At 46.6% G+C, this 27,088-nt stretch overlaps 1 protein-coding gene across 6 annotated transcripts in view; it reads right to left on the bottom strand.

Moving 5' to 3' along the window:
* Positions 1-1,075: 1,075 nt before the first annotated feature.
* The window catches only part of dock9b (dedicator of cytokinesis 9b), a 41,130-nt gene continuing 15,117 nt past the window's right edge, over positions 1,076-27,088 (bottom strand). For 2 of the 6 annotated variants that reach the window (XM_084667592.1, XM_084667595.1), the window contains exons 3-53: positions 26,540-26,629; positions 25,499-25,581; positions 24,160-24,229; positions 23,428-23,523; positions 22,839-22,973; positions 22,533-22,707; positions 22,153-22,208; positions 21,560-21,634; positions 21,303-21,443; positions 20,587-20,817; positions 20,342-20,464; positions 20,132-20,214; positions 19,757-19,879; positions 19,500-19,579; positions 19,138-19,325; positions 18,660-18,725; positions 18,369-18,461; positions 18,093-18,204; positions 17,819-17,937; positions 17,283-17,369; positions 17,029-17,118; positions 16,785-16,900; positions 16,192-16,261; positions 15,855-15,980; positions 15,701-15,772; positions 15,461-15,607; positions 15,251-15,334; positions 14,977-15,088; positions 14,700-14,878; positions 14,353-14,469; positions 14,152-14,263; positions 13,880-14,007; positions 12,438-12,552; positions 12,261-12,327; positions 12,109-12,156; positions 11,188-11,324; positions 10,876-10,991; positions 10,463-10,600; positions 10,002-10,184; positions 9,719-9,832; positions 9,376-9,591; positions 9,107-9,164; positions 7,831-7,937; positions 6,784-6,906; positions 6,364-6,477; positions 4,767-4,913; positions 4,264-4,474; positions 3,532-3,722; positions 2,750-2,850; positions 2,483-2,621; positions 1,076-2,167 (exon numbers count right to left, since the gene is read on the bottom strand). In XM_084667592.1, coding sequence (XP_084523718.1) covers positions 2,042-2,167; positions 2,483-2,621; positions 2,750-2,850; positions 3,532-3,722; positions 4,264-4,474; positions 4,767-4,913; positions 6,364-6,477; positions 6,784-6,906; positions 7,831-7,937; positions 9,107-9,164; positions 9,376-9,591; positions 9,719-9,832; positions 10,002-10,184; positions 10,463-10,600; positions 10,876-10,991; positions 11,188-11,324; positions 12,109-12,156; positions 12,261-12,327; positions 12,438-12,552; positions 13,880-14,007; positions 14,152-14,263; positions 14,353-14,469; positions 14,700-14,878; positions 14,977-15,088; positions 15,251-15,334; positions 15,461-15,607; positions 15,701-15,772; positions 15,855-15,980; positions 16,192-16,261; positions 16,785-16,900; positions 17,029-17,118; positions 17,283-17,369; positions 17,819-17,937; positions 18,093-18,204; positions 18,369-18,461; positions 18,660-18,725; positions 19,138-19,325; positions 19,500-19,579; positions 19,757-19,879; positions 20,132-20,214; positions 20,342-20,464; positions 20,587-20,817; positions 21,303-21,443; positions 21,560-21,634; positions 22,153-22,208; positions 22,533-22,707; positions 22,839-22,973; positions 23,428-23,523; positions 24,160-24,229; positions 25,499-25,581; positions 26,540-26,629 — 6,030 coding nt within the window. In that variant the 3' untranslated portion in view covers positions 1,076-2,041. Of the gene's footprint in view, positions 2,168-2,482; positions 2,622-2,749; positions 2,851-3,531; positions 3,723-4,263; positions 4,475-4,766; positions 4,914-6,363; positions 6,504-6,783; positions 6,907-7,830; positions 7,938-9,106; positions 9,165-9,375; positions 9,592-9,718; positions 9,833-10,001; positions 10,185-10,462; positions 10,601-10,875; positions 10,992-11,187; positions 11,325-12,108; positions 12,157-12,260; positions 12,328-12,437; positions 12,553-12,997; positions 13,211-13,879; positions 14,008-14,151; positions 14,264-14,352; positions 14,470-14,699; positions 14,879-14,976; positions 15,089-15,250; positions 15,335-15,460; positions 15,608-15,700; positions 15,773-15,854; positions 15,981-16,191; positions 16,262-16,784; positions 16,901-17,028; positions 17,119-17,282; positions 17,370-17,818; positions 17,938-18,092; positions 18,205-18,368; positions 18,462-18,659; positions 18,726-19,137; positions 19,326-19,499; positions 19,580-19,756; positions 19,880-20,131; positions 20,215-20,341; positions 20,465-20,586; positions 20,818-21,302; positions 21,444-21,559; positions 21,635-22,152; positions 22,209-22,532; positions 22,708-22,838; positions 22,974-23,427; positions 23,524-24,159; positions 24,230-25,498; positions 25,582-26,539; positions 26,630-27,088 lie in introns of those variants that run through there. The other 4 variants (XM_084667596.1, XM_084667597.1, XM_084667594.1 and 1 more) reach the window with 3 other exon arrangements.

Raw genomic sequence — 27,088 nt, 5'->3', positions numbered from 1 at the left:
CCTCTCTCTCTCTTTCTCTCGCTCGCTCCTTCTTTATTTCTCTCACTGTCTTATTATCTTTCTACCCCACCCTCTTTACATCTCTGACTCTCTCTCTCTCTTACATACACACACACACACACACACACACACACACACACAGACGTTGAATCAAAACAAGCAGAAACCGTTTATCTCTGCCTGATCTTAATGGCCTAATAAATGAACAAAGCTCATTAGTATTGTTGTGGGCTCAAAAAACCCTGTATTGGGGAATGAGCCAGGTGACAGGTGACAGGTGAGCTCAGGACACTGACCTCTTGTTTGGGATGAGCTATAGACACAACCCTGGCAGAAAGAGGGAGGAGTCAGCTGGTTGTTGTCTAGAGCTCAACATCCACAGGGCGTTTCCTTCTATTGGCCTCTTCTGTGTTCCTGAGAAAGCAATCTGTATTAGAATGTTCTTCTCCCGCCAATACTTCCACTAGGTCCGGCTTACATTAGGAAGCAGCAGACGGGGGGGGACTGCCCTTTGAAATGAATAGTCTCGGGGAATAGCCCCCATCTGTTGATCAGTGCTCCAGGCCGATTGCCAAGGTACAATCATGTAATCATGTAAAAGTATTTGTATGACATGCATGCATTGTATAAATATATGTACTGACTTCTAGGCGGGCTTCTCTGGCTGAGACGCCTAACGTATGTAACCTCCAATTCCTGGCACAAATAAAGTGAACCTTTGTTAACCGACCAACGACTTAAGACTAAAGTTCTTGTACTATTAAACCTAAGCCTTTGGACCAAGAGAAAAGTCCACCATAGTATCCAGAAAACATGTCCAGGAAGGTTAAAATTCAAAGGATTACTTTATGGGAAAAAGCAAATAAGGATATGAATCATTAAAGCTATATCCTCTCAGTTGCGCACATCTCAGACAGCTTTTAATAATGGGAAACCTACGAGGAAGAAATAGGTATTCAATAGAGAACAACTGTTATAAACCCCCTTCTACACTACACAGCATAGGATTAACTTACTTTAACCCCAAAAATCTGTATATTTTCAAAAAGCTAATCTTGTTTTGTTCACACACATGCTGCTTTCAAGTAAACTTTAATTAAAAGCATAAACAATAGACAATATTTACATTTTTCAAACAGGGAAGTTGATATTTGTTTTTACAATTTCACTTCCCCAATGATTGACTAAATTAATATAGAAAAGTAAAACCTGTATTAGAGAATCCTTGTCTATAGCATAGTCATACACAGTACAAGTGGTTGCTTTGGCAGGAGTGGTCATGTGCAGTAAAGGTCCTGACAGGGTAGAGGATAGTGCACTCTTCTCTAGGCAGAAACAGGTAGGGACATTATAATTGCCTTAGCCTTAAATGTATTCTATACTTACATATGACTTTACATAAATGGTCTATACAGTAGGTATATTCACAGGAATTGTTATGCAAAAATGTTGCTACATAAAAAAAGTCCTCAAGCCTTTCTACAGGCTTGAATACAAAAAGGGCATGAAAAGATACCTCTCACTAGATATAAGTGTCAGTACTGTCCAAAACCATCACACGTCTTAAACTATCATACAGGTAGTTGAATACTGAGTACTGTACAGCAGTTGTCCCTGTCATAGAAAATACAAAGGTGGAGAACAGAAGGCCTTTAAGACCTTTACAAGTACTGAAGGATTGATGTCAACTATTATTGATGTCATGTTCTTGATGCTTGGGGTTACTAGGTGCAGGAGGTCTCCACAGGAAACATAGAAAATAGTTTAAAATGTCTCTCCCAGTTGTGTTGGTTGGTATATAGAGACCATCACATTGGCTCTCGTCTGTCATCTGAGTATCGTCAATATTGTAATCAAGCTCTTGACAGACACTCATGTGAACCAATCACAGGGATATATTTATACGACAAAGCAGGCGTCAACTCTTCACTTATTCGATCGTAGGAGGTGATGAGGTCACTTGTCTCTCTCTCTTTTCACTCCATCACCATGGGAACACGATGTGTGGCATGGTCGCATGGCAGGGTTCAGCGTTGATAGGTCAGACCATGGAGGTGGAGCTTGAGACACCCTGGATGTTGGTGCTGGTTGGCGTGCCACTGATGGCGTTGAAGATGCCTAGCGAATGAGAGAGTGTGTTTCTCGACCCATACTCAACAGCGATGATCTGACGATGAAGAAAGAAGTTCAGACATCAGTCACATATATGAAAAAAACCATGACTGAGCTTGAGTCATTTATAACTGGATAGCAAAGCAGCAAGTATCTACAATAAATCATATATTACCATCCAATCTGCTTAGGCCAGCGAAATCAAACAAAAGAGAAAGTTGTTATTGATATACAGGCAAAAAAAAAAACACAGAAGCCATTCAAGATCACATCACGCACTAGAAACAAAATCATGCAAGAAGAACATTTCCAAAATTTGTCAACACAAAGTCAGTAGATTTGAAAGGCTTGATAAGCTGTTGCTTGTCACCTGCTCGTGCATGATGTTGGACAGCTCTTTGGCCAGGTCTCTGTAGTTAGCCTTCATCTCATCGTGGTACTCCTGTTGATCCTCCTTGATGAGCTGCTCATTCACCCCCAGGGCCTGGCCACAGGCATCCACAAACTGCCTGTATAGAAATACACCCCACACCATTTACCACATATGTTTAGAGTGAGGGATAGCAGGGTGAAGGGGATGAGAGAGAGGAGGGGGGAAGGAGATACTAAGATACCAAAAGCAGATGGCTGGACATACCTGAACACCTCCTTGAGTTGTTTGACCTTGTTGTCGGGGTATTTCTTTTCTCCACTGTCATCTAGAAAAGCTCTGGCGTAGGCCAGGGGACCTGCGTTCACCTGAATGACAAAAGCATGTTGTATACGGTGAGGAGTACCAGGATCTAATGGATTCAAAGTCATACATTACTGATGAATATTACAGGGTCATCAATGCTAGTCCAACTAATGTGCTTGTTGGTCTACTTAGTGTACCTGCTGGTGTAACTAGTATACCTGCTGGTCTAACTACTATACCTGCTGGTCTAACTAATATACCTGCTGGTCTAATTAGTATACCTGCTGGTCTAACTAGTATACCTGCTGGTCTAACTAGTATACCTGTTGGTCTAACTAGTATACCTGCTGGTCTAACTAGTATACCTGTTGGTCTAACTAGTATACCTGCTGGTCTAACTAGTATACCTGCTGGTCTAACTAGTATACCTGTTGGTCTAACTAGTATACCTGCTGGTCTAACTAGTATACCTGTTAGTCTAACTAGTATACCTGCTGGTCTAACTAGTATACCTGTTGGTCTAACTAGTATACCTGCTGGTCTAACTAGTATACCTGTTGGTCTAACTAGTATACCTGCTGGTCTAACTAGTATACCTGTTAGTCTAACTAGTATACCTGCTGGTCTAACTAGTATACCTGTTAGTCTAACTAGTATACCTGCTGGTCTGACTACTATACCTGCTGGTCTAACTACTATACCTGCTGGTCTAACTAGTATACCTGCTGGTCTAACTAGTATACCTGGACGCTGATGCTGCCCTGCAGTTTGAGCTGGAGGCGGATCATGTCCACCTCTGAGGCAGAGCACAGCAGCCTCAGCTCGGACACCTTGGCGGTCATCTCGTCGATGGCCACCTCGATGGGGCTGAGGTCCGTCTGGTGCTGGTACATCACTGCTATCCGCTTCTTCACGTAGGGGAAACAGTGGGTGGCTGGGGGGGGGGGGGGGGGTCAGAGAGCGGTGACAGGGAAGATAAGGGGGATGGAATGTAAGCAAGAAAGAGAGGGGGTGGGAGGAGGGAACAAGGTAAACAGACAGACAGACAGACAGACAGACAGACAGAAAGGTAGACAGATGGTTTACTAATGAAAAAAAACATGTTAATTATATTTATAACTAGGAATGCTCATGTTCATCCATAACAAAGACAACAATAACACTGTAGGAGTGAGGTAGCTTGGGAGGGGGCTGCCTATTCACTCTTATCGCAGCTTGAGAGATCCCTTTACTTGCAAGGCCAGATAAGCACTGCACTTTGGGATTAGCTCTGTCATATAATAATAAACCCAGCCCTGATTAGACAACACTTAATGAAACACTGACCATGTCAGGAACACATCAGTAAACATGCAGTAAGTTCACCAACCAAGTATCACAGCTGTAATAAACCACCCTAATCAGTATCTAATCAGTATAAGTGCGTGAGTGTGTGTATGCACGTGTGTGTGTGTGTGTGTGTGTGTGAGACGTACTGGTGAGAACGGTCCTGCGTTTGCACTGTTCCTCCACCCCACCCTGCTTCTTCCCGGACACGGTGAAGGGCGTCTCAAAGACGAAACGACGGATATTGTGGCTCTTCTCAAAGTCCGTCTTCCTGTCCTCCAGCTCCTTGTCCTCCAGGTGGGGGGTCACATGGGTCACCTGGATGTAGGCATACTTAGAGTCCAGGTCCTTTGGGTTCACCTATAGAGATATATACATTATGAGCAGTGAATGGATGGTTGGATGTCCTGTAATATCAATGTTTAATGATTTACTGGTTAACCGGTTAATTCTTTTATTGCTCAAGGAAATGTTGTTCATGGACATGTGGTATTGGTAATGCAACTCATAAAAAACTTTATTCGTTTGGAAAAGACAGTCAAAAGCTTTGACCTTAAAGCACATCTTAGCATCAAATATACCAGCAATTAGCGCAACACTTGGACACCATCACGGTTAGAGAGAGCGCCAAAGAACACACACAAACACTCACCCTGCCAGAGTCCTGGATCATCTTCACATTCTCCTGACCAAACTTGTCGGAGTAGAGCTTGAGGAGCCTCTGGGAGATCTCAGAGAGAGGCGTGAACTTGGGCTCCTTGTAGATGTACTCCTTCCCATCCTCATCCTCAAAGAAGCCCTGCCAGGAGGAAACAGGTCAGACCCCACTCTACCCCAACCCTGCTGCTCTGGCCTGGCATGTACAGTACGTAACCACGGTGATGTGTTTCAGGCACAAGCAAATGCGAGGATGGCAACCAAAAGGAAAGCTATGGGGAATAATGCATGTAAGTTCATCAATACCTGGAGCTACATTTGAAAGTTAAACGTACATTTTATGTTCAAGTTATAAGCTAATGGAATTGCTTTAAAATAACAAAAAAACAACGGTATTATTGTAGGGAATTTTATATAAACATATGCATAACCAAAACAAAGTCCAAGCAATGAGAATTCGCCGCTTCCAACATGCCAAAGCAGCAAAGATATAACCAATGAGGGCTCCAGTGATCTGTGTTGTGTTTATCTGGAGGTCAAGCTGACCTGAGGGACTGGCCACAATGTCCTGAGTGGTTGAAAAGGAAGGGAATGGTAGTCAAATGGATTGTGATTATCGGGACCACACTGTATTGACTCAATAGAGTCCCTTTGGTCATATGCTTTTTAATGCTACCTGTTAACGATGTGAATCTAGCGTCTGTGTTTGCCTTCTTTGAAACTCATCCAGACACAGGTACAGAGATTGACTTCCTGCCTGTCATAAACCCATTACTGAACACAAAGCCAACAACCATGCCGACTTTCTCAGAAGGCAACACCAGTCTGTCACCATGGAGTTATCATGGAAATCAGGGTGTTACGGGCAGAGAGGACAGGTCTATTGAGTACTGTACCTACACTCCATTATTCTTTCACTCAAGATCATGCAGAGTAGCAAGCAACAGACAACATCTACACCTGCAAGCTGTTTCTAAACTCAGCCACATGAACTTTCGTCGGTTTCGTCCAATTCAGCACCAACACATTAATGTCAACGTATTCCCTCCACCAATCACAGAGCTTCTGATGAACTTTAAGTGTGCTAGTGCTGAGCTGGAACACAAACCCCTGGAGTCTTAAGTGTCCCTACAGAAGAGGAGGTGGCAGGTTCTTTAGCAGATGGGAAGCAGAGCAGTGTGTTAACAGTTGGCAAGGCGTCGCAGAGCAAACCAAGACACACAGCTATAAACGCATACAGCCACAAACTTACCGCCGCCTTGTAGGTGGAGAGAGAGGTAGAGAAGAGCATGTTAACAAAACCAAATAAAAACCTCCAGGCGAGGAGGTCAGATGAACATGCATTTAGTGGCAACACTGATTCATACGCGTTGCATGCTTTGGTAAGAATTATAAATTGCCCTAAATAAACAAAAAGCAGCATAAGCTGTATTTGAATACTTTTTAAAATACATTTGACCTCTTTACCCTCAACATACAGTATATCTGATGTTTAATTCTGTAACACTACTGGTCTGTTAAGAGTTTGTTTCTTGAATCCTGTGTTGGAGAAAAGAGAGAGCAGAAGAGTTCCCCTGTGACAGATGTCTCACCTGACCAAAGAAGGCCACTCTAAAGTAGGTTCCCAGCAGCCTCTTGCCAGTGTGCATCACCTCCATCACCTTGGTGTAGGCCCGGTGCAGTGTGTCATACAGGTGGGTCAGTTTCTGCCACACACACACATACAGCACACCTAGAACACCGGGCATGGCTCACTACTGATGCTCTGTCAACAACTATGAAATCTGAAAATCAAATATATTGATATCCAAAGTACGCATGTAGAAATGTTGGGAACTAGTGCGGAAGAATGGATCAATATGACATAAATATGTTATCCATTGAACTGATCCATTGAACTGATCATTTGAACTTGACTGTGAACGTTGGACGCGTGCACTGTGACATCGGAGTTGTAAGACAGCAGTGGGTGAGGTGAACACTGTGTCAGTGTCCGTGCTGGGAGGAAGTACCTCAAAGTCCCGCCGCTGCTCGTAGATGGGGATGACGAGCCTGTACACGTCAGAGATGAGCTCGTAGCGCTCAGCCTTCCACAGGCCATCCCCACACTCCTCCAGCAGCTCCATCAGCACCTCCTACACACACACACACATAGGCACACACACACACACACACACAGGCACACACACACACATATAGGCACACACACACACACACACACACAGGCACGCACGCATGCACATCAATTTCAGTCAGCTGACCATCGAACAGTAGTGCACGGAGTCAAGTCATTATGACAGCTCCATTCCCTGCTCAGCCATCTCTGTAACAGGTGACTTCGGCTCTACAGGGTAGATGGGAAGGAAATGGGCCTGTCTTTTATAGCTGGATGAGCCTAACACATAAAAGCGCATAAACCCACTGAGGTGAAACGTTAAAGCATCTGAACGTAATGTTCATGAATGCAGTACATACAGCAGCATCGTTTGCCAAGTATATCAATACCACTTACCCAGTTTACACATGAATCGGACACATTTAAAAAAAAAAATATATATATATATATATATATTTTTTTTTATCTTATTTTTTTTACTGTAAATGGCTGTGTCTGTGTCTGGCTGCTATAGAGCACCACACAGCACTGTTCTGATCAGCTGCCAGTGAGGGTGAACAGTGCAGATCTCTGGCTGATCTACTGGCAGATAGTAGAATCCAAAGGCTGCTTTGGTTTGTCAGGGCACTTATCTACAGAGACCCAGGGCAGACCTGACAACGCTACAAACATGCAAATACACGTGCCCGCTCACACATCTGCCTAGCCTACCAAACCAGCATGAGTGTACTTTAGAGTCATTGATAGTAACCTAATGGAGATAAGTCCTATAAAGACTCTTGTCATGTGAATCATGGCTGATGCCAGCTTACAGAACTGTCATAGATGTGGGACTACTGAAATGGGGAATTCTACAACCCACATCCTGTCGAACTTGATGGGTTAACCAAATCTCAGCAGAAGAAATACCGGTCACTCAGATGCATGATGGGAGCTCCCTCACCTCACTGAAGTGCACATCCTGCATGCCTACGTCTTCCATCATGGCCGCCTCCTCATCAATGTTGGGTGTGATGACGCGGAACGATGAACAGCCCTGCCTAAACATACCTGAAACACACAGAAAGAGATCGGCGTTTTTATGCAAGTGACTATTCTCAATATCAAACAAAAACATCCGAATAAACACACTCTAAAACCAATGAGGAAACCATGACACTACTCACATCTTTCTCAATTTAAAGCAGGCCACTTCAAAACAGTAATGTGTTCATTTAGCAGACCCGTGTTCATTTATTCAAACCTGAAACCTCACTAGACCACTCACCCAGAGACCATATTGACATGGCCTCCTTTGTAAGAGGAGAGGCAGTTCAGCACACACAGGTATGTCAGACAGACAGAGAGATAAAGACACATGCAGACAGGCAGACAAACAGACAGAAGGGTGGACAGACAGACAGGCAGACAGGCAGAAGGGAGGACAGACAGACAGGCAGACAGACAGAGAGACAGACAGACAGACAGAAGGGAGGACAGACAGACAGTGGAGGGCCTGTTAAAGAAGGTGCACCTCCCTAAACTCTCAAGTTGGCTTCATGTACTTGGCCGCGAGTGAAATGCTAGTGAATCCGTAGAGCCGTAAAGTCCTCTCACATTGCCTAACATTCTCTCCAGACCCTGACCTGAGCCTGGTAGAAACTCTTATCTGGAGAAGGCTAAGAGTCTTGAACATGGAAGCAAGGATGGAGGTGAACCTTGAACAGGTGTCTTTCTGCATCACACGTGGTGTCTTATCAGTTTGTGTTCATATGAAATATTATCAAGGATAAACAGTAAATGATCCCTTTAAATGGTCCCACTTATTCATCACTTCTTTGAAGCATTAAGTAGCTGATTTATAATGAAAGATGAGTTTGAATATTTAGATACATATCTTACTTTGTTTTTTACACTGGCCCCTTTCAATGGAGGTGTTACATTAGTTTACATACAACTCAGATGAATATGAATTGTTCTGCCTTGTATTTCTATCTGAGTTTAAAACATATATACTCTAGTATGCCTTGGAGTATAACATGATGTATCAGAACACATTTACTGAGCTAATGAAATAGCTAATAAAACCATTTGTCTGAACTATGAAAGACTGTAAACATGACTAATCACTTTTTTAATGAACTGCCCCTTTGACATAGGTTAACAGCTCTGAAGGAGCTGATTTCTACAGACTGAGGTAGTTACAGTGGTGCCACCAGGTGGATAAAACAGAAACTCACTTTTCCTCCAGAGATACTCCGCCACAAGAGCTGCTACATGGACGTAGCACATAGCTGCCTGCAGACCAACCAGAAACACACACTTAGAAAGCTTACAGTGGCGATAGAAAGGTTTATAATGACTTCTAATATGACTGCTAAGGACTTAGATACCCGAAACGACAACTTCACACATACTAACAAAATACTATATCCGAAAAAAAACGTTCTTGAGTTTGTAGGACCAGGATCTATTGGTTCAGCGCCTCCAGCCCGCCCCTGTGACCCACCTCAGACAGGTCTCCGTTCTTGTTGTGAATGCGGGCCATGCTGTCCAGCCAGGTCTTGCGCAGCTCGGGCGTGCTGGCGTAGGACTTGGCCAGGCTGTACTGGAGGTCCACCAGCATCTCCAGATCCTTCTCGTGCTCCTTCATCTGCTCCGTGGCCATCAGCACCGTCCGGATCCGCTTGGTGAGGTCCTTCACGTCCGAAGGGAACGCGGTGTGCTACGTGCGGGTGGAGAGGCGTTGTTGTGGAGGATTATCATATCCAGTAAAACATGCTTTACAATGGAGAATACAATGGTGAAAGGGTTTAGGTATGAACCAAAGGAGCAGTGCCTGCTGTCCTCACTTTAATGGTCTTGTCGCTGTTGGCACAGTTGTTGATAATGGAGAGAGACTGTTGGAAGCGGGTTCCTCCAATGCCGATGACATCAGCGATGAGCTTACTGACGGCAATCACCACCTGGAAGGATGTGAGAGAACAAACAAGCACACCCTCACTGAGTAAGCATCTCCCTTCCAGCCTTTGAAAAGGAATCTGTCTCATTTAGAGAACACACGCACACCCATGTACCTAGTTGGTACAAGTAGACTAGCATTTCTAAGAACTACGAGCCCTTTTCAGATGTCACCTGCAGGTGTGTGCGGACGAAGGACTTGCGGCCGGTGTAGTCAAAGTTGCTCTTCATGAGGAAGTAGAGGAGGTGGGCGGCGTCGCTGCGGATGGAGCTCAGCTTGGAGTTGCAGCACTTCAGGATCTCATAGCACAGAGACGCACACATGTCAGCACGGCCGTCGAAAAACGTACACGGGAACTGGAACAGAGAGAGAGACAGAAAGAGAGAGAAACAGACACAGAGACAGAGAGACAGAGAGACAGAGAGAGGGAGAGAGAGAAAGAGAGAGAAAGAGAGAGAGAGGGGTGGGGTTGTTAAAGAATGATGCGAATGGGAGAATCATTTGATGCCTTAAAAAATGCTAACCAGGCAGAATAAGCGAGAAAGACAGAAAGTCCCATTCTATCAGCCCAACAGCGAGCCGCACGCATTCGACGACAGCAGAGTGGCAGGTGACAGGTGGGCGTCTCCCTTACCTTGTAGATGAAGGTGCGCAGCGAGGCGAAGACCTGCTTGAGCGCTGCCTCTGACTGGGGGATCTGAAGGAAGCACAGGTGCACCTGGAACACCTTCTTCATCAGCGGGTTGTGGCCCAGGTCAGAGCTCAGCTGGGTCTGAACACATCGGACAAACATGGCGGACAAACATCAGGCACTGGGGCGACCGCGTCATCGCTGTTCTGACAGACTAAAAGACAACCAACGGCCAAAACACATTGAGCCAAATGGATCCATAGGGGAACTCATTGAAAAACCTTAGTGATGAAGGAGTCCTCCATTGCATGGTTTAAGGGACGAGATAGACTACGCTCCGACTTCCAGTAAACGTGTTTACGATAAACGCATTGCCAGGGTGAGTCAGCGGAGAGAGACCGAGAGAGAGGCGTTACCTTGAAGCCCTTGATGAAGGTGCTGAGCGTGTCCAGAACAGTCAGACACACCTCCGTGGTCACGTTAGTCTCCAGCAGAGACTGGCCGCACACGTCTGCGTCCGCTTGACAGTATGCTGCACACACACCACACACCAGGGGGCGACACTGAGAACCTGTATTACCCCCTCCCATGCCCCCCCATGCCCCCTCATTATCAAAGGTCACCCACTAGTCAACTTACCTCCAGAACTTATTGTCTGCTCGCTCATTGACTGAATTTACATGTTTAAATGCATTTTATAAACCGACCCACAGCCTTACAAGACTTACTGTTGTTAAAGGTGTGTGAGCTCTCCAGACAGCCCAGCTGTTGCAGGCGGGCGTGTAGTATTCCCGCCCTGTTACGAGACACAGGCAGAGTCAGAGACTTCCTGTCCTGCACTACAGGGCCCGCCCCCTCCTGGCTCCTGTTGGGTGAGGAGAGGGGAAGAGCACAGTGAGTGGTGGGCTGGGCTGTCATTCAGGAAAAAAAACGAGTTTGGTGGACATTCTCTGTAATTGATCGAAGCCTTCTCAATGGATTCTAAGATGAGATCTAAGGATCTAATTCAACGGAAAACTTTAGCTACAGACTATACCTGTGGAATGAGTAAACATAAGGTAAGAATATGGCAGACACTACAAAGACACACACACATATAGGACAGCGGGTCGAAGCACGCCAACAGCACACTAGCTGCAGGTAGAGGGGGAGGGAAAGGGCAAGGATGTTCCACAGAGTCCAGAACCAGACCAGGAAAAACATGGGCGTCTTATTAAGAAGCGGTAGCGTGCTTCAAGTAAAGGATGTGAGGTGAGGATAGGGTGGAAGGTGGCAGGTCGGGGGTGATAGGGTGGTGGGGTAGTCAGCGATAGGTCTTACCCAAGCGGGAGAGGAGAGGCCTGCGGCCAATGGCAATAATGACATTGCAGCTCGTCAGCAGTGTTTCAGCCAAGAGAACACACACACCAAGAGCTAGGGTTAGCAGAGAGAGGGGCGTCCTTACGCCGGTGGGTGTGTCCACATGTGTGTGCGTTTGTGTGTGTAGGTGTTTTCCCCTATCACCACTCAACGTGACACAGGTCTGTTGAAATATGAACCTGCCATATCATTGCATTTAATAAATACACACAATGAGTCCCATATTGAGGAAGTGCCTGTTAACTACTTTATTTTGCCATGAGAACTGGTGTATCCAACAGCACATTTACCTGGCAATGAATCTCTTCCCCATGTACCTGAACTGGTGGAGACACACTCTGCAGGATAGAGAGGCGACAGTATTAGCTGCATTGAACATGATGTCAGCTGTTCATGAAGTCTGAAAGTGATAAACTAACGAGGAAACCTTATAACAACTTACTCCACCAGTGTGAAGAAGTCCATGAGCTCCGATGGTGACGCTTTATTCCAGTAGGTGAACAAAGCATCTGAAAGACACAGAAGTAACACAATCGATTTAGCATCACAACACGAACCAGGGTGAATGCAAAGCATTGTGGTTATTGTAGTGCCGGGGACCCCTGCTGCATGGTCTCACCATCTGACATGCTCTTCAGCACGTGCAGGAAGCACATGAGCAGGTTCTTGATCTCGTCCCGGTCCAGTTTGTCACAGCGCAGGAGAGAGCTGCCCAAGGCAGACGCACACTGGTTCTGATCGACACAGGGAGAGTGTCAGAGGGAGAGAGAGAGAGAGAGAGAGAGAGAGAGAGAGAGAGAGAGAGAGAGACAGAAGCAGAAGAGAGAGACAGAGACACACAGTCACACACAAAGGTGAAAACGTAGTTCCGACCGTGGTCCGTTTTTGAGAAGATGAAAGAGGAGAATAGAAATTCTTGCATGTGTGCTTGGTAGTTGTGTCATAGAGAAACAAACACACAGAGTCCACACTGCACTCCACAAAGGCCCCAGCATGGCTTTCTGCCCACAAAGAAAAGCGGTAAGAAATCCCAAGTGATTTATATGGAAATCTGCTGTTGGAGTTGCAGTTCTTCAAGGCAAGAGAGGGTGCCAACACAGCACACACACTCCACTCCCTGGAGAGGGACACTCTTAGGGGGGGGGGGGGGGGGGGTTGGGGGCGGGTGTAGAGGGGTACTTGAAGATGTATGTCGCCATCTTCGTCTGGCTGTGTGAGAGTGGGCGGAGGGGCGTCCTGCAACCCAGCGCTGCCCTGTGGTGGGACGGGGAGGGGCGCCGAGAGCAGAGAGAAGTCCATGGTGACTCTCTTGGCCGCCCGGCCCAGTTGGGCGGAGTCACCGGGCTCCGGGGGGAGGGGGGGCACGTTGACTGAGTGCCTCCTGAATGTAGACTTGTCCCTCTGCCACCAGGGGAGGGAGGGGTGTGGGAGGGGGGGGGGGGTCGAGGATGGAGGGAAAGGGGTTAGAGGCTAAATATGTCTTTGTTGTCCCAGTTGAGGCCCAACCTTTGTACACACATCCAGGCCCCCGCCATCCTGAGGTGAGGTCAGCCACACTGAAGGCTGGACAGGGTCACGGACAACTGGGCATTTCACACACAGACTGCACATGTGAGACAGGCAGCACACCTGAGCAGATACATTAGATGGAACGATGTTGAGTCTGGGATAACCGGGTCATTTCACATTGTAACCGGACTGTCCTATCTGGCTGCCTCTTTCGGTCCATCTGTCTGTCTCTGCCTGCCTGCCTGCCCACCTGTCTGCCTGCCTGCCTGCCTGCCTGCCTGCCTGCCTGCCTGCCTGCCTGCCTGTCTGTCTGTCTGTCTGTCTGTCTGCCTGCCTGCCTGCCTGCCTGCCTGCCTGCCTGCCTGCCTGCCTGCCTGCCTGCCTGCCTGCCTGCCTGCCTGCCTGCCTGCCTGCCTGCCTGCCTGCCTGCCTGCTCGCCTGCCTGGCTGTCTGTCTGTCTGTCTGTCTGCCTGCCCACCTGTCTGCCTGTCTCTGCTGTCCATCGGTCTGTCTCTTGGTCACTGTTTATCCCTCTGTCTTTCTCCTTCATACCTTCTCCAGGGAGTTGGTCCTGTCGCTGCTCTTGTCCAGCAGGCTGTTCCCAGAGTCAGTGCTGACCAGGGAGCCTCGTGAGTCATTGTGCACAGAGCTGATGTTGTGGGTGGAGGTGTGGGGAGAGGCTGCAGTGACGAAGCAGAGGAGAGAGAGAACATCTGAGCTGATTCTCACAAATGGAGGAGAGAGTGTGTAAATGGTACACAGGATACCATTTATTTTGAGAAGAAACACACAAACACACATACGCGTGCACACACACTTCTCACCTGTGCCAGAGATGACTCCAAACACATCCTTGTGTAGACTGTTGTCCAGGCAACCCCCTAGCCTTGGAGGAGTTGCCATGGACACCCCAATCAGATAGTCATCTCTGCCATTCTAGAAGGAGAACCAGAGACGATGAACAAGAGCACGAGTCATGATATCCTGCTGTGATTCCACCGTTGACCACTGGGGGTCAGTCTTACGTTAGCAGAGTGGTTGGTTGTGAAGCAGGAGCTCTCCTTGACGTTGAGCCTGTAGACGTTGTCTTGGAGCAGGCCAAACAGAGGCAGGTACAGGGTGGCCAGTCTGGACTGCTGACTCTGGAACAACACACGCTGGGTTACTCTAGTTGGAGGCTCATCTCAAGTTACAATCCTATGCATCAGTTACTGGCTCAACCTCATCATTTGTTGCGGTTTCTCTTACTATAAATTGAAATCCATACAAGTATCTATGGGAAAGACTTCAATTGTGTTCCTGGAAGTAAGGGTTTTGATTGGGCAAAAACGTGGTGCCGGGTGGAGCAGATGAAGTGGGCAGTCTTCCTCACCTTGGCAGAGTAGCGTTCGTCGAAGGTATGTTTGATCATCAGGCTCTTCAGCACCTGGATAGCAATCTGACGGATGTCGTGGAGCTCCTGCAAGGCTCCGCCCACCTCCCTCAACAGCAACCCAACCAGGAAGTGGTTTCGACAGAAGTCATCAGTCAGCGAGTAGTCCAGCTGCAGGTCTTAGAGAGGATGTATCACGGGTGTGCATGGCTGTGAGTGCGTGTGTATAATGAGTAAAAAGATAGATCCTGTACAAATTACGTAAGTGTGTGTGTACCTTGAAAACTCTGGATCCTGCCTTTTCCAAAGGGCATGGGCAGGTTGAGAGGGATGTAGTGCTCATGGTTACACACCTCCCGCAGGAACTCAAACTTAAACTCGTACAACGTCTGTCGGACAGGAGCGGAAGGAAAACAAAGGAGTTCTGAAAGCTGAATATTCTGAAAACTCATTCCTCCACCTGTGATGACTAATTATTATTCACCAATAACAGTATACACTGAAAAGGAATCCACAACCAATGGCAATATCTTCAAGATGATGAAACTAACCTTGGGGTCTCCAGGTAAGAAGCAGTTGATGTAGTTATTAATCTGCTTGAAGACAAAGCCTCTGTCCATAAAGGTGAAACAGCGCTGGGAAGGAGAAACCCATGAGATAACAACCTTGTTTCCTCAAGACCGTACCCAGTGGTATGTCAATACACACACAAACACACACAGGAGTCTCTGTGTGTCCCTGTCTGGGGAGATCTGTCCTACCTTGATGAACACGGCCAGGCTGTGGTTGGCGTTCCTGGCTGCGTCCAGGTTGTCCTTGTATTTCTGGGTGATGTGAGGCATCAGCATGTTGACCAGGGTCTCCACCGCATGGTGGTAGGATGCAGAGAAGCGCTGGTTCCTAGATAGCTGGAGAGGAGAACAGAGAAAGGTTTAAGAAAACAGACGAGGAGAGGCGAGGAGAGGAGAGGATAGAGGAGAGCAGAGGGTGGAAGAGCTCACCTTGACCTTCCCACTCTCGATCAAGTGCTGAGCCATAGACTTCACTAATGCTTCAAAGAAGTACCACGAGTACTGTCAAATAGAAATATATTCAAATATCTTAGAAGAAGAACTTGCACCAACACACCCACAGACACACACACAGGGATGTTACCTTGAGCAGCTTGTTGCTAGTGAGAAAGTCAGTGGAGGGTTTGAGTATAGCTGTCATGGCTTTAGCTAGCTCCTCATGGACCATCTTCACGCTGCTGGTCATGTACGGTTCAGGCTTAAACACAAACTAGAGAGAGGGAGCCGAGAAGGTTCTTATCACTCTTAGCTTAGCATCATTTGCTGTATACCAGTTCTACAGACCAGTAACTACTAAGATAACTAAATTCCCCTTGAATGCTTTTGTCATGTTACAAACAGAGTAGGACTCTAGGCAGGCTTCATCTCACTGAGTGTTTTCTCCGGTCAGTGTAAGATAAGAAGTACAAGTGAAACCAAACCTTAACATAGGATCTCAGATAATGTTCAAGGCCTTCCTCGTGACACTGAGCTACAACATGCACCATCACCCTGGAGAGAATGAGAGAGAGGGAGAGAGAGAGGCAGAGAGAGAGAGAGAGAGAGAGAGAGAGGGAGGGAGGGAGGGAGGGAGTGAGACAGAAACAGAGAGATGATAAGGAGAACAAGCCAGCAATGAAGAACACAGTAATAGTACAAGCCAACACCTTATTAAAATACCACGAGAGGACTTCAAAGGGTTACAGCACGGTCCATACAGGACCTTTTAAATAAAACCCACATATGGTGAGAGTTAGCCACAAGTGAAGACGCTTGAAAACTAGAGGCTTCCCACGAACAAGAACAGAAGGAGAATAAGAGACAAACTGGAAGTCTAAGTAAGAGCTGACAGATTCCTGGGTACTTCAGCCTATATGGTGAATATGGACCCTAGATTATCAATGGAAGTGCACTTGCATTACACTGTGCTGACCAAAAATCGAAAGACAAATACAATTCAAACAATACACAGGGCATTTTAGTATAGACCGTGACCGTCACTTCAGAGGGAGAACGGTTGTGGTTGACTGCTCACCTGGTCACATTGACCGCCACGTCCTCGTGGTTGGCTCTGGTCAGAACGCGAAACAACTGGTTCAAAATAGTTGGCAGGAAGTTGACCATCACATGACCCTCCATGGCATGAAGACTCTGGAATAAACACACACCATGAGCCAATGAAAAACACATTCATCTGACTGTCATTCTCTTTGGTGGCCCCTTTATTCAACAATCTTGTATTTATTATTATCATTAGGTCTCCTGAGGTGTCTCTGTACCTTCAGGTACTTGACCAGCTCCCCCTCAGATGCCTGTTCTGAATTTTCCATGCTCTGGCAGTGGTGGAAGAAGTTGTGTAGATGTTGGTCCTGAAGGGAGAAAATACAGACATCAAGGGCTGGAGGTCCACAACACTGTGGACTGGATACTAAACACCTAACCTTCTTGATGGGAAAAGACTGCAAGTTAGAAATATAAGACGTCATCAGAAACTATACGTGCTTGACAAATAGGCATCAAATACTGTACCCACCTGGGTGTAAACAGTGGAGACGAGATGAGTCGAGACTTTAAACAAGGTCTTCCCTCCATCCACCCATCTGATCTCTGGACCCGAGTGCTGGAACACACCATGAGGAGAAGGCCTTGAAACCAACCCTATTCCACTCTCTGCTTTCAGCTAAACCAATGAGCCCAGCCTGACACAGCACTGGTGCTCCTTCACAGGAGGGGCATCTCATTTGCTTTCTGGGAGGATCTTCAGTCCACCGGATTAGCCTACATTTGAATGTTAATGCAGTTCTACTGCACACAGATGGGAAAGCCTCAACAAGCTTGCCAAACCAATCAAGCCTAATGAGACAAAAGCCTGCAGACAGATCTTCAGATGTATTATTGATTGGAAAGTAATTCGATTCATGATTTTATGCATGCCAAACACCTGATGACCACGACCGGTATAACCTTGATGAAAAAGAGAGTGTGAGGCATAAAGAATACAATGTTGGTCATTGGTTGGAAAAAAAAAAACTGACCCCACTACCCAATCATAAACCATCCGAGTGTTACCTTGACAGTGCCATCCTGGCTGGTGAGGTACCCAGGGGGCAGGCTGGCAGCGACAGGTAGATGCTGCTCGCTCATGATGACCCTGCCGTCCCTGAGCAGGGGCAACCAGGCAGACCCCACTACACAGGAAAACACACAAACACACACGATCAGAGGCAGTAACAGCTAGGGTTTTCATTACTGGACCTATGTCCCTTCAATTTCAGATCGTATTCCCTAACTGTGTGAATGTGTGCATGTGTGTGTATGTGTGTGTGTTTTACGCGTGTCCCACCTGGAGTCTCCACGAGGTCCTTCTTCTTGCTGTTGCTGTCACAGCTGATGTGGTAGAAGGTGAAGAGGAGGTGGTGCTTCTCATGGAGCTGGGTGGGCAGCTCCATCTTAATCTGGGGCCAAAACAGAGTCGCTATTAATCACAGAGACCTAGTTCCAATTTCTGCCCGAATCACGTGCGTTCATTCGCATGCTCTCGAACATGCTCTCGAATTCCAGTTCAAAGTTTGCAAAGCGTTCTTGTGTAGGTTGTGGGTGGGTTCTAGTGGAGCAGAACCTCGTTGTAGAACTCTGGGTTCTGTTGGTGGTGTAAGACGGCAGCGTAGGCCTGCTTGGTGATGAGCTGTCCTCCTGGACGGCCGTAGATACACTGGAGGAACAATGTTTGAAAACACGCCTAGTCAGCTCCGCTAAGCCCCAAGATATCTGAGGGGTTTCCCAATAAACATGCAAACATAACAATGCTGAATCATATTGAAATGCGATGTTGTGGCTGTTTTGGGGGAGGGGGTGTGCAGGGTATTGCAAGTTGATGAGAGGTAATGGGGGATGCTGCTGATATGTTTACCTTTAGGGGCTGAGCGTCCTCCTCGTCTGAGTCTTTGAACTCAACACAAACCGCAATGTTCCTTGCCTGAGGAGTGAGAAAAGCAGAGACGAAGAGAGAGAGAGAGAGAGAGAGAGAGAGAGAGAGAGAGAGAGAGAGAGAGAGAGAGAGACAGAGAGAGAGAGACAGAGAGAGACAGAGAGAGAGAGAGAGAGAGAGAGAGAGAGAGAGAGAGAGAGAGAGAGAGAGATGCTGAATGAAATCATTGATTTGGCCAGACTGCCAGTAGGCTACATTCATTTAAAATTACATTAAAATTTACATTTGAAAGGCCGTGCGCCCATGAGCACCCACGGAAGAAAACATAAATCGGCGCCTCTGCTTGCAGCAGATATATTAAAAGAATAATGATCAAGTTGAGAGAAACATAAATATGAAGTGTAAGCCTAGAGCATGTATTTATTGTGTAATTCCCATGATTCCATCCAAGCCTAGGTACCTTAGCAAAGGCTTTCTGCCCGTCATATTTCAGGTGTTTGGGGTAGACATAGAGGTGGTTGTTGTAGATAGTGAAGGGCTGGGAACACTTAGCGATACACGGAACAAACTCCTCCACTTCCAGTAGAGCGCTGCCGGGCTCGTTGCCCTCAAAGTTCCTCACGGGGATGTAGGAGGAAGTGACACAATCTTCAGATACAGGAAACAGGAAAAGAACCAGAGGAAAAGAACTGAGTGACATCAGCAAACTCATAACTGGTGGTGAATATAAGACTTAATTGTGAGTAAAAAAAAGAAGGGTTAAAAAAAAAAAGTTAGAAGATGTCACATGGGCTGGGGGATTGGCTGGTCCTACAGGCTTACTGGTCACATCTGGAGCCACATTGTCTATGGTCACGTCTAAGTTCCCTAAGATCACCGGAAGCTTGGCCATCTTCTCTGGTCTGAGAGACAGAGGTAGCAGTTATTATCAAGTGTATGGTTGTATTGAAACAAGTCAGCTGTGAAGTTTATTCCACTAGATTTGTGTAAACAGTGTATGCAAATGATCTGGGTCTGTCGAAGAAGACACTGCAGACTGTCTATCAGGACCTCATTGCTAGTTCTCGATCAGAACTTACTTCCTGAAGTCTGTCAGCAGTTTGAACATGTCCTCGTCTGACAGCTTGCTGCTGTCCTGTCTGTAGAGCGCGGAGAAACGAGCGCTTTTGTCCAGAGTCCCTGATGCGTCTTTGAACACAGGCCTGCGGAACACAAGAGAACCCTCAGAACCACAGAAGGAATGGGGAAGAGCTTCACAAGATCTATTTAAATCCTTTTTCTTTTGAGGTGGTGCTTTTCCACCGAGAGCTGAGGCTGTTCAGAACCATGTTTTACGATCAACAAGTTTGAGAAAACAGCAGTTTGAAACTTAGCACAATCTCTCATCCTGACAAAAAAAAGACAGAGTATCTTAGGTTTCCAGACCCCGGGAGAGACAAGCAGGTTTCTTGTACCTGGCTGCCCATGCGAAAGGCATCCTGTACTGGCCCAGTCGGCTACAGGCTGCCCTAGCATTCTTCAACACCTTCTGAGCCACCTGAGAAACAACATAGCAACATACCAAAAATAAGAATTGATGGCGGCTACAGAGTTTAGGAAGGAGGGAATTGTCAGCCCCCACTAGGTTAGTAAAACAAACCGGTGTGTGTGTGTCAGATCTGTACCTTGGTGGAGTCAGTGTTCTTCATGTAGGGTTCAGTACAGTGGGTGATCCCCCCCTGTAGGATCTTCTCTATCCGAGCCACAAGGAAGATCTCAGGATGGGGGCACGTCACTGAAAACACCCCCTGGAAAGCACGTAGATACAAGGGGATGGGTGTGGCTCAGGGTTTAGTATCTCTGCACTGGTGAACTTTGTCAGCCTCCTAGAAGAGACCACAGGGTTTCTATAGTGGAAGTACGTGTCTACCTTCCTAGGGTACTGTAGCGCCCCCTCTGGTAGCCCGTGGATCTGTCTGTCGCCCCCCAGCGCTCCATCCACCCCTCCGTTGACACGCTGATCCAACCCTGACCCTCCTGACCAAGAGCCGGACGTCATCTGTCGGACCAGAGGGTGATTGAGGTCCACATGGAGGTCTGCTGAGATCTTCCTGCTGTTCTGAACGTCGAAGAGAGACAGGACCACGTAGAAGGGCTCCACCTAGGGACAGGGAGGGTTAACTGTCTGGGTGTGCACATGGGGGAGTGTGTGGTCTGTATGTAAAAGTGATTTGTGTTCCTGAAGACAGGAGCAATGCTTAAGCGTTGGGCGTGTGTGTGTGAGTGTGTGTGTATATGTGTGAGTCCTCAGCAGGGCTTCTGTTTCTCTTTCCCAGGGCAGAGTGTTGTTCACATCACTGAGGCAGACCTCAGGGAGTGACAGCAGGAAACCACCATCAGACTGCTCCTAATGCATTATGGGAGTCCTTGGCTGGTTTCCATGGCAAAACACATTTCCTGCACCACAACACTAATAGCAATGATTGGATCCAGCTAGCCAGAGCACAGGGGCTGTGGATGATCTTCTTAAGTGATTATGACCTAGTTCCAGCCATATTTACTAAAAGTATATTTTCCAGAATAGTGCTAGTTTGTGCAAGTGTGTGCTGTGTGGTGTGTGTGCGTGCGTGTGTCATTGAGCCCTACATTAGTAGTCGGCCCATCGTCGTTTTCAGCAACACAGCTTTGGAGGTTGAAGGACAGGTCATGGCAGTTCACCAGCACACGCTTGCCAAACTTCTCCTCAAACTGCCTCACATCCGGCTCGATCCCTGAGAAGTCTAGTTTCTTTAGAGACATTACAGAAAAATCAGCCTGCGAGGTATACAGTGGCGTACCTTCCTGAAGTAAGCAAAATGATTCATTTCAATTCACACAAAACCGTCAGGCAGTTGTTCGGCCACCTGTGTGTCTGGGTCCAGAGTGAACAGCTTTAGGCGAGTCTCACTCCTCATCTTGGACTCAATATCTCTGGCGGTCTGGAGAGAAATGGAAAAGAATTGTAGATGGCAGACTGACAAAGCAGTAGGTGACTGAGTGGTCCAAGTCTTAATGTATCGGCTGCCAATTCATATAGGTCTTTCCATTTTCCATTCTGCAACAGAGCCAGTGGCTCTGACGCTGGTCTGCCTCCACACTGCCACGTTTCCCCCCTGGACACTCATCCAGAGAGCAGACAAGCTGGCCTCGTCTGGCCTCTGCATTTGGAGGCCTCGCACACACAGCTAAACCAGATGTGTGTTGGGTTGGCACTTTCAAAGCCAGTCTGGACCTGGTGACTAGGATCATGAGAGGAACAGCTGGAGACCTCTGCTCCAGACACCCACATCTGCACACAATCAATGGTGTTTGAGATCGCTTTCACTGTAAACTATAACACCAATATCGTCCCAACCTGCTCAGCATAGATCTAAGTAGGGCTTAGCCCGGGTGTCAAATGGTAGACCATGACCAGTGTGAAAGGGTGTTACAGTTTAGGTTTCAAGAAAAGACCTACCTGAAAACTGTCCTGAAAACTTCCTGTGGACAGATCAGTCTTTAAAAGTTCGTCATCTATAGGAAAAGAACAAAATGCCTTTCATGTTAGTAACAACGGCACTATACAGTATGCATAAATGAACACACAAAAAGGGCTACAGTAATCTTGAGAGCAGCTCAAGTATTTCACGGTTGACAGGTTTTCATAACGTAACATCCCCGTGAGTGATTAGTGCTCCAACAAAGTCATCTTAAGAGGGAAACATGGGTGGTCTGCCATACCCAAGCATGTACGCGCAAATTCGCACACTCTTGGACAAATATTCAACAATTTCTTCCTCTCTCTGTCTCTTTCTCTCTTTCTCTCTCTCTCACACACACACACACACACACACCCACCGTCATGCAGATCTCCGTTCCTCTTCTCCTGCATGGCCAGTTCAAAGCTGCTGTGCAGGATCTTGTTGAGGGTGCTGATCCAGTCGTCCATCTCCCCCTCGCTGTCTGCTGCCAGCAGGTATGTGCTCTTGTCCTGCATCTTCAGCTCAAAAGCAAACCGACGCACTTTGCTGTTCTGCAAAACCAAAAGATTTTTTTGGGAACGTAAACAAAAGTTTTTTTTAAATGTATTTAGGGAAATTAAACACTGTGCCTGAAACCAAAATGAGTGTTACGTCTGGTCGCTTTCTTTCATGTTTCTCTTACCTGGACCACCCCCATGCAGGAGTCTAGGAAGATGGTTCCTTTGGGCTCCTTAGAGGTCTTCTCATCCTTGTAGAAGTTGAGGTTGTAGGAACCGTCCCCAAGCTGGGCCAAGTGGAAGTACCTCCTCTTGAAGGACTTCAGAACAGAGCCGGAAATAGAGGAAGTAAACAACCAGACACTGAGAAGATCGTCTGGTTACTAAAAATACTGAGCAGGGAAAAAGAGCTGGGGTGATGGGGCGTGGGATCTTGAAAGACTTGAGGCTACCGTATTACATTGGCTAATTTAGTTTCCATCTGCGCAGAGTTGTTTTGGGTAATATAGTAATAATCACATACTATGGTGAAAACAACTGTATTTTTAACTGAACATAATACAGATTAGCTAAACCATAAACGGCCCAAATAAGGGACATTTAAACAAAGATAATGGTCATGGTATGGTCATTGCCAATGCTCTTATGAGGGTTGTAAGATCTATATGCAACAACATGATCAGTGTGTGCTCTTGGAGATGGATGAAGTAAATAGTTGAAGTGAAGGTACTGAACGTGTAATGAGTATGATGCAGTGCTTCTGAGGGAACCTACTCTCATTGTGACACTAATAGCGTTGTTCATGTTGGCTTTATACAGCCAGCCATGTTTGGAGACCCCTCCTTTCTGGGAGCCCAGCGAGGCCGTGTCCTAGAGAGGACAAAGGAGAAACACAATAGGTAATTAACATGTCACACACACACACATACATACACACGTACAAACACACACACGTCCTAGTGGATCTGGGGATAGGAGCTGCCTTCAAGGTCTTCTAAAAGGAGTAGCAGTGTGTTGCGAGTACTGAGGAGAGAGAGTTCTTCACTGCATGTTTTCAGCCGTCACTCAGACATGGCAGCAATAGCATGCCTATGACTTTAAGACAGAGTACTGTCCTCAGTCTGTGTCGGGGTCACTACTGGACAGGAATACATGTGTTGTTAACATCAAGGAGTTATGGGGAGAGAAGCACGGGATGTTGACCAGGTCAGTCTGGGTATGTGCCAGAACAATCAGAAGCAAGATTTTTTATTATTATTATTATTATTATTAATTAAGTATGAATTGATAAAACATATGTTGTTTTACCCAAGTAGGGTTTATAGTTCAGATTCAAATATAACGGATAGGTGATTGGATATAATAGGTGGTTTATTGAGGTACAATGTGGTACCAAACACAGATTGTCTGTTGAAGGATTGAGTCGACTTGAATAATGAGCAAGACAAAGACACCTGCTGGGATATCCAGACAAACCAAAGAGCCTTCTGGGACTTTTCTGCTTACCTCATCTTTCTCCATGTCTTCATCCACCTCAAACAGATGGACCGGCAGCTTCTCTGGTCTGGACACCTTACTGTACAACAACACATTCAAACTGTTTACAAGTAAACTCACTTTGAATGCATACACATGTGATACATAATGGTTTTAAAACAGCTCTGTCTCAATGCCTGACATAGAAACATGCCTGGTCCTGTTTGTTCTTCGCTACATTTTGTTAACAGCACATTTATCTTTGCTCCTACACTGCCTGTCAGTCTTGGCTTACAATGGAAATCTTACCACTGAATCCACAGTTGTTATTACTGGTGACATTGTTAAACTGGGACAATGACTCACTCTGTCCTACATCCTTCTCAAGGCCAGGTCTGAAATGCTAGTCCAAGTTCAGACACAGCTGAATGTTACACTCTGTAGCTAAAACTTGAGCCGCAGATGTAGTGAAAAACCTCTGACCTCCACAGGACGGAGCAAGCTCCATGGGACATGTTAAGTAAACAACGCCAAGGTCAGGGTCAGAGGTTGCCTCTTTTCATGCTCACTGGCTACAAGCATGATATGTAGCATCTGTAAAGCACATTCCCTCCACTATGTCCTCAGGGAGGGGGCCCTCTAGAACCAAAGACTTTGGGCACAGACCCCATGGGTTGTGGAATACCACAACCCCCCCCCCCCCCCATGATGTTTTGATATCAATTGACATCAGTCCCAGAATAGCCCCAGCAGGCCTTGCTGAGGGGAAAACAAAGGAAGTCTGTTGATTGTTGTTGTGGATTACCTCCACATCTCAGGAGACAAACACATTTCCTTTGTTCTAAGTATCTGGACAACACAATCGAAAGGCAGTAAACAAAGTGTGGATGGACTTAGCATGACAAATTAAGTTCCACATCATTTTCAGTACTTAACTCAAAATGAGGGTTTGCTTGATAACTTGTTGACTTGATGATCTTGATGGCAATTTTGCAAAACTTTTAGCAGGATTAACAGTTCTGCAGTACTTGCTTGTATTTACAGAGTCAATTATATCAATACTTTCTCCTCTTAGTGACCTTGGAATGAGGCCAATGTTAACTTCATGCCAACTCAATGTCAATGCCAAGTTGATGTGTGTTAACTATGCGAGAGAGGACCCAGCTCTAGGTCTGAATAGGTCTAGTACAGTCCCAAGTGTCTGTCCTACAAAGGCCTAGTTCAACAGAACCTCTAGTATTCCCACCAAGAGGGTTGTCAGTATAGCTGTGTGTAGAGGCATCAGAAGAGTTGTTTCAATCCCTGCAGCGCCACACCTGCTTTTACAGCTGAGCTTGCCTCCCTGCAAGGCAGCACAGCTGGTACTTACTTTGGGAGCTGGCGGAAATCTCCGGAATAATCTTCATATTTGTAATTGACCACATGCCAATCCGACTTGTATGTCTTGATACACTACAGATTGGAGGGATAGTGGGTGAGGGGGAGGGAGGGAGGGGAAGGGAGGTAGAAACGGGGGAAGGAGAGAGGGAGAGTGAGTGAGTGAACAGATGTAGAGACAAAAACTGAGAAGTCTTTTTAAACAATAACAAAGTGACACTCCTTACAAATGCATAGCGAGGAGAAGAATATTTTTCTACCTTAAATAAAAACCAAAGTTAAACCGATGAATAGAGGTTCTAATACTGGAAGTGTGGTCCAGATTCCAAAGCCTGACCACATTATATAATGGTTAGGATGATTAAATCACCTCATACCAAATTAGATTAGCTAGCAAAACATACACGCTTAGGAATAAAGGATTTGGCAGGTAGGCCTGGGTGGAGAACTCAATTTAAGAGCATGGTAAAACCAACCAGCTACTCACTCATTATGAAGTATTAAAACGACTTAGCTGTGTCAAAGTTCTATCAACCTGAATGATGGCTTCTCCAATTTTCATCGGTTAACCGTTACAAAGAAAAACATCTTAATCAGAGACATGACCCTCCCGCAACAGGCTGCAGCTGGTGATGATGTCATGACGTCACTCCCCGCCCCCACGCCACAGAGGGGAAATCTCCCTGTACTGCTCTAATCTGACCACACCCTGCCCAGTGGGACCCCTTAGACCACATGCCCTTCCGAGGACAGACACACACACACACACAGAAACAACCACACACACACACATCCCCACCCATATACTGTACACAGAAACCCTATTGGAAAGAATGTTAACCCAAATGCTCCTGAACCCAGACTATATGAAGAGGTCTACCACACTAGTAGACATACATACCATATCAATCCCCCCCCCCCAACACACATTCGAACGCTAATGAAAACCCGTAGCAGTCGTCAAGTGAAATATCTTTCAGGTTTGTCTGAAAGGAGAACTTGGTCTGTTAGCTCAGGTGTGTGTCAGTCTCACCTCCTGGACAAACAGACTGTAGGCCTCCTTCTCAGCGCTCCCCGGCACCGTGGAGAACGTGGTTCTACCCTGACGCCTGAGGGTGGAGATCTGAGGAGACAAAACACAAGACATCACTCATCCATGCTCACGGCTGGACACGGGACTTTGGGCCTCGTGTTCTGAGCAGAAGAGGACCACGTCGCATTGATGCAGGTAACAGAGGAAGCGAAACAACCAAAAATCTCTCTTTAAAGGGTGTTTTTGTCCTATATTAGACGTTATTACGCTCTGGGAAGCAAGTCCTTAGAGGAAATCAACTGTCTTTATTCTTGTTCTCCTTAGGGACGTATGGTAATAACACAGAAGGATGAGGGTCTGTAGAAAATGCCCCAGAGCTTCGTTGCACATCTAATTCTGCTCCTCTGGGACAGACTTCCATAATAGATTCAGACAGAGCCACAGACAGCAGTGAAACCAGGACAGGGAGAGCCTGGAGGCAGCATGACACCCAGACACCCATCTTCTGAACTGCTGAAGGGTTGTGAAAGTCCAGTGGTCCTCGTCGTC

Source organism: Hypomesus nipponensis, chromosome 12 (genome assembly GCF_054491055.1).
Source record: "Hypomesus nipponensis isolate SF chromosome 12, ASM5449105v1, whole genome shotgun sequence".
In the NCBI taxonomy this organism is placed as follows: domain Eukaryota; kingdom Metazoa; phylum Chordata; class Actinopteri; order Osmeriformes; family Osmeridae; genus Hypomesus; species Hypomesus nipponensis.
The sequence above is the reverse complement of the archived record's forward strand: the minus strand, read 5'-3'. Positions and strand labels throughout refer to the sequence as shown.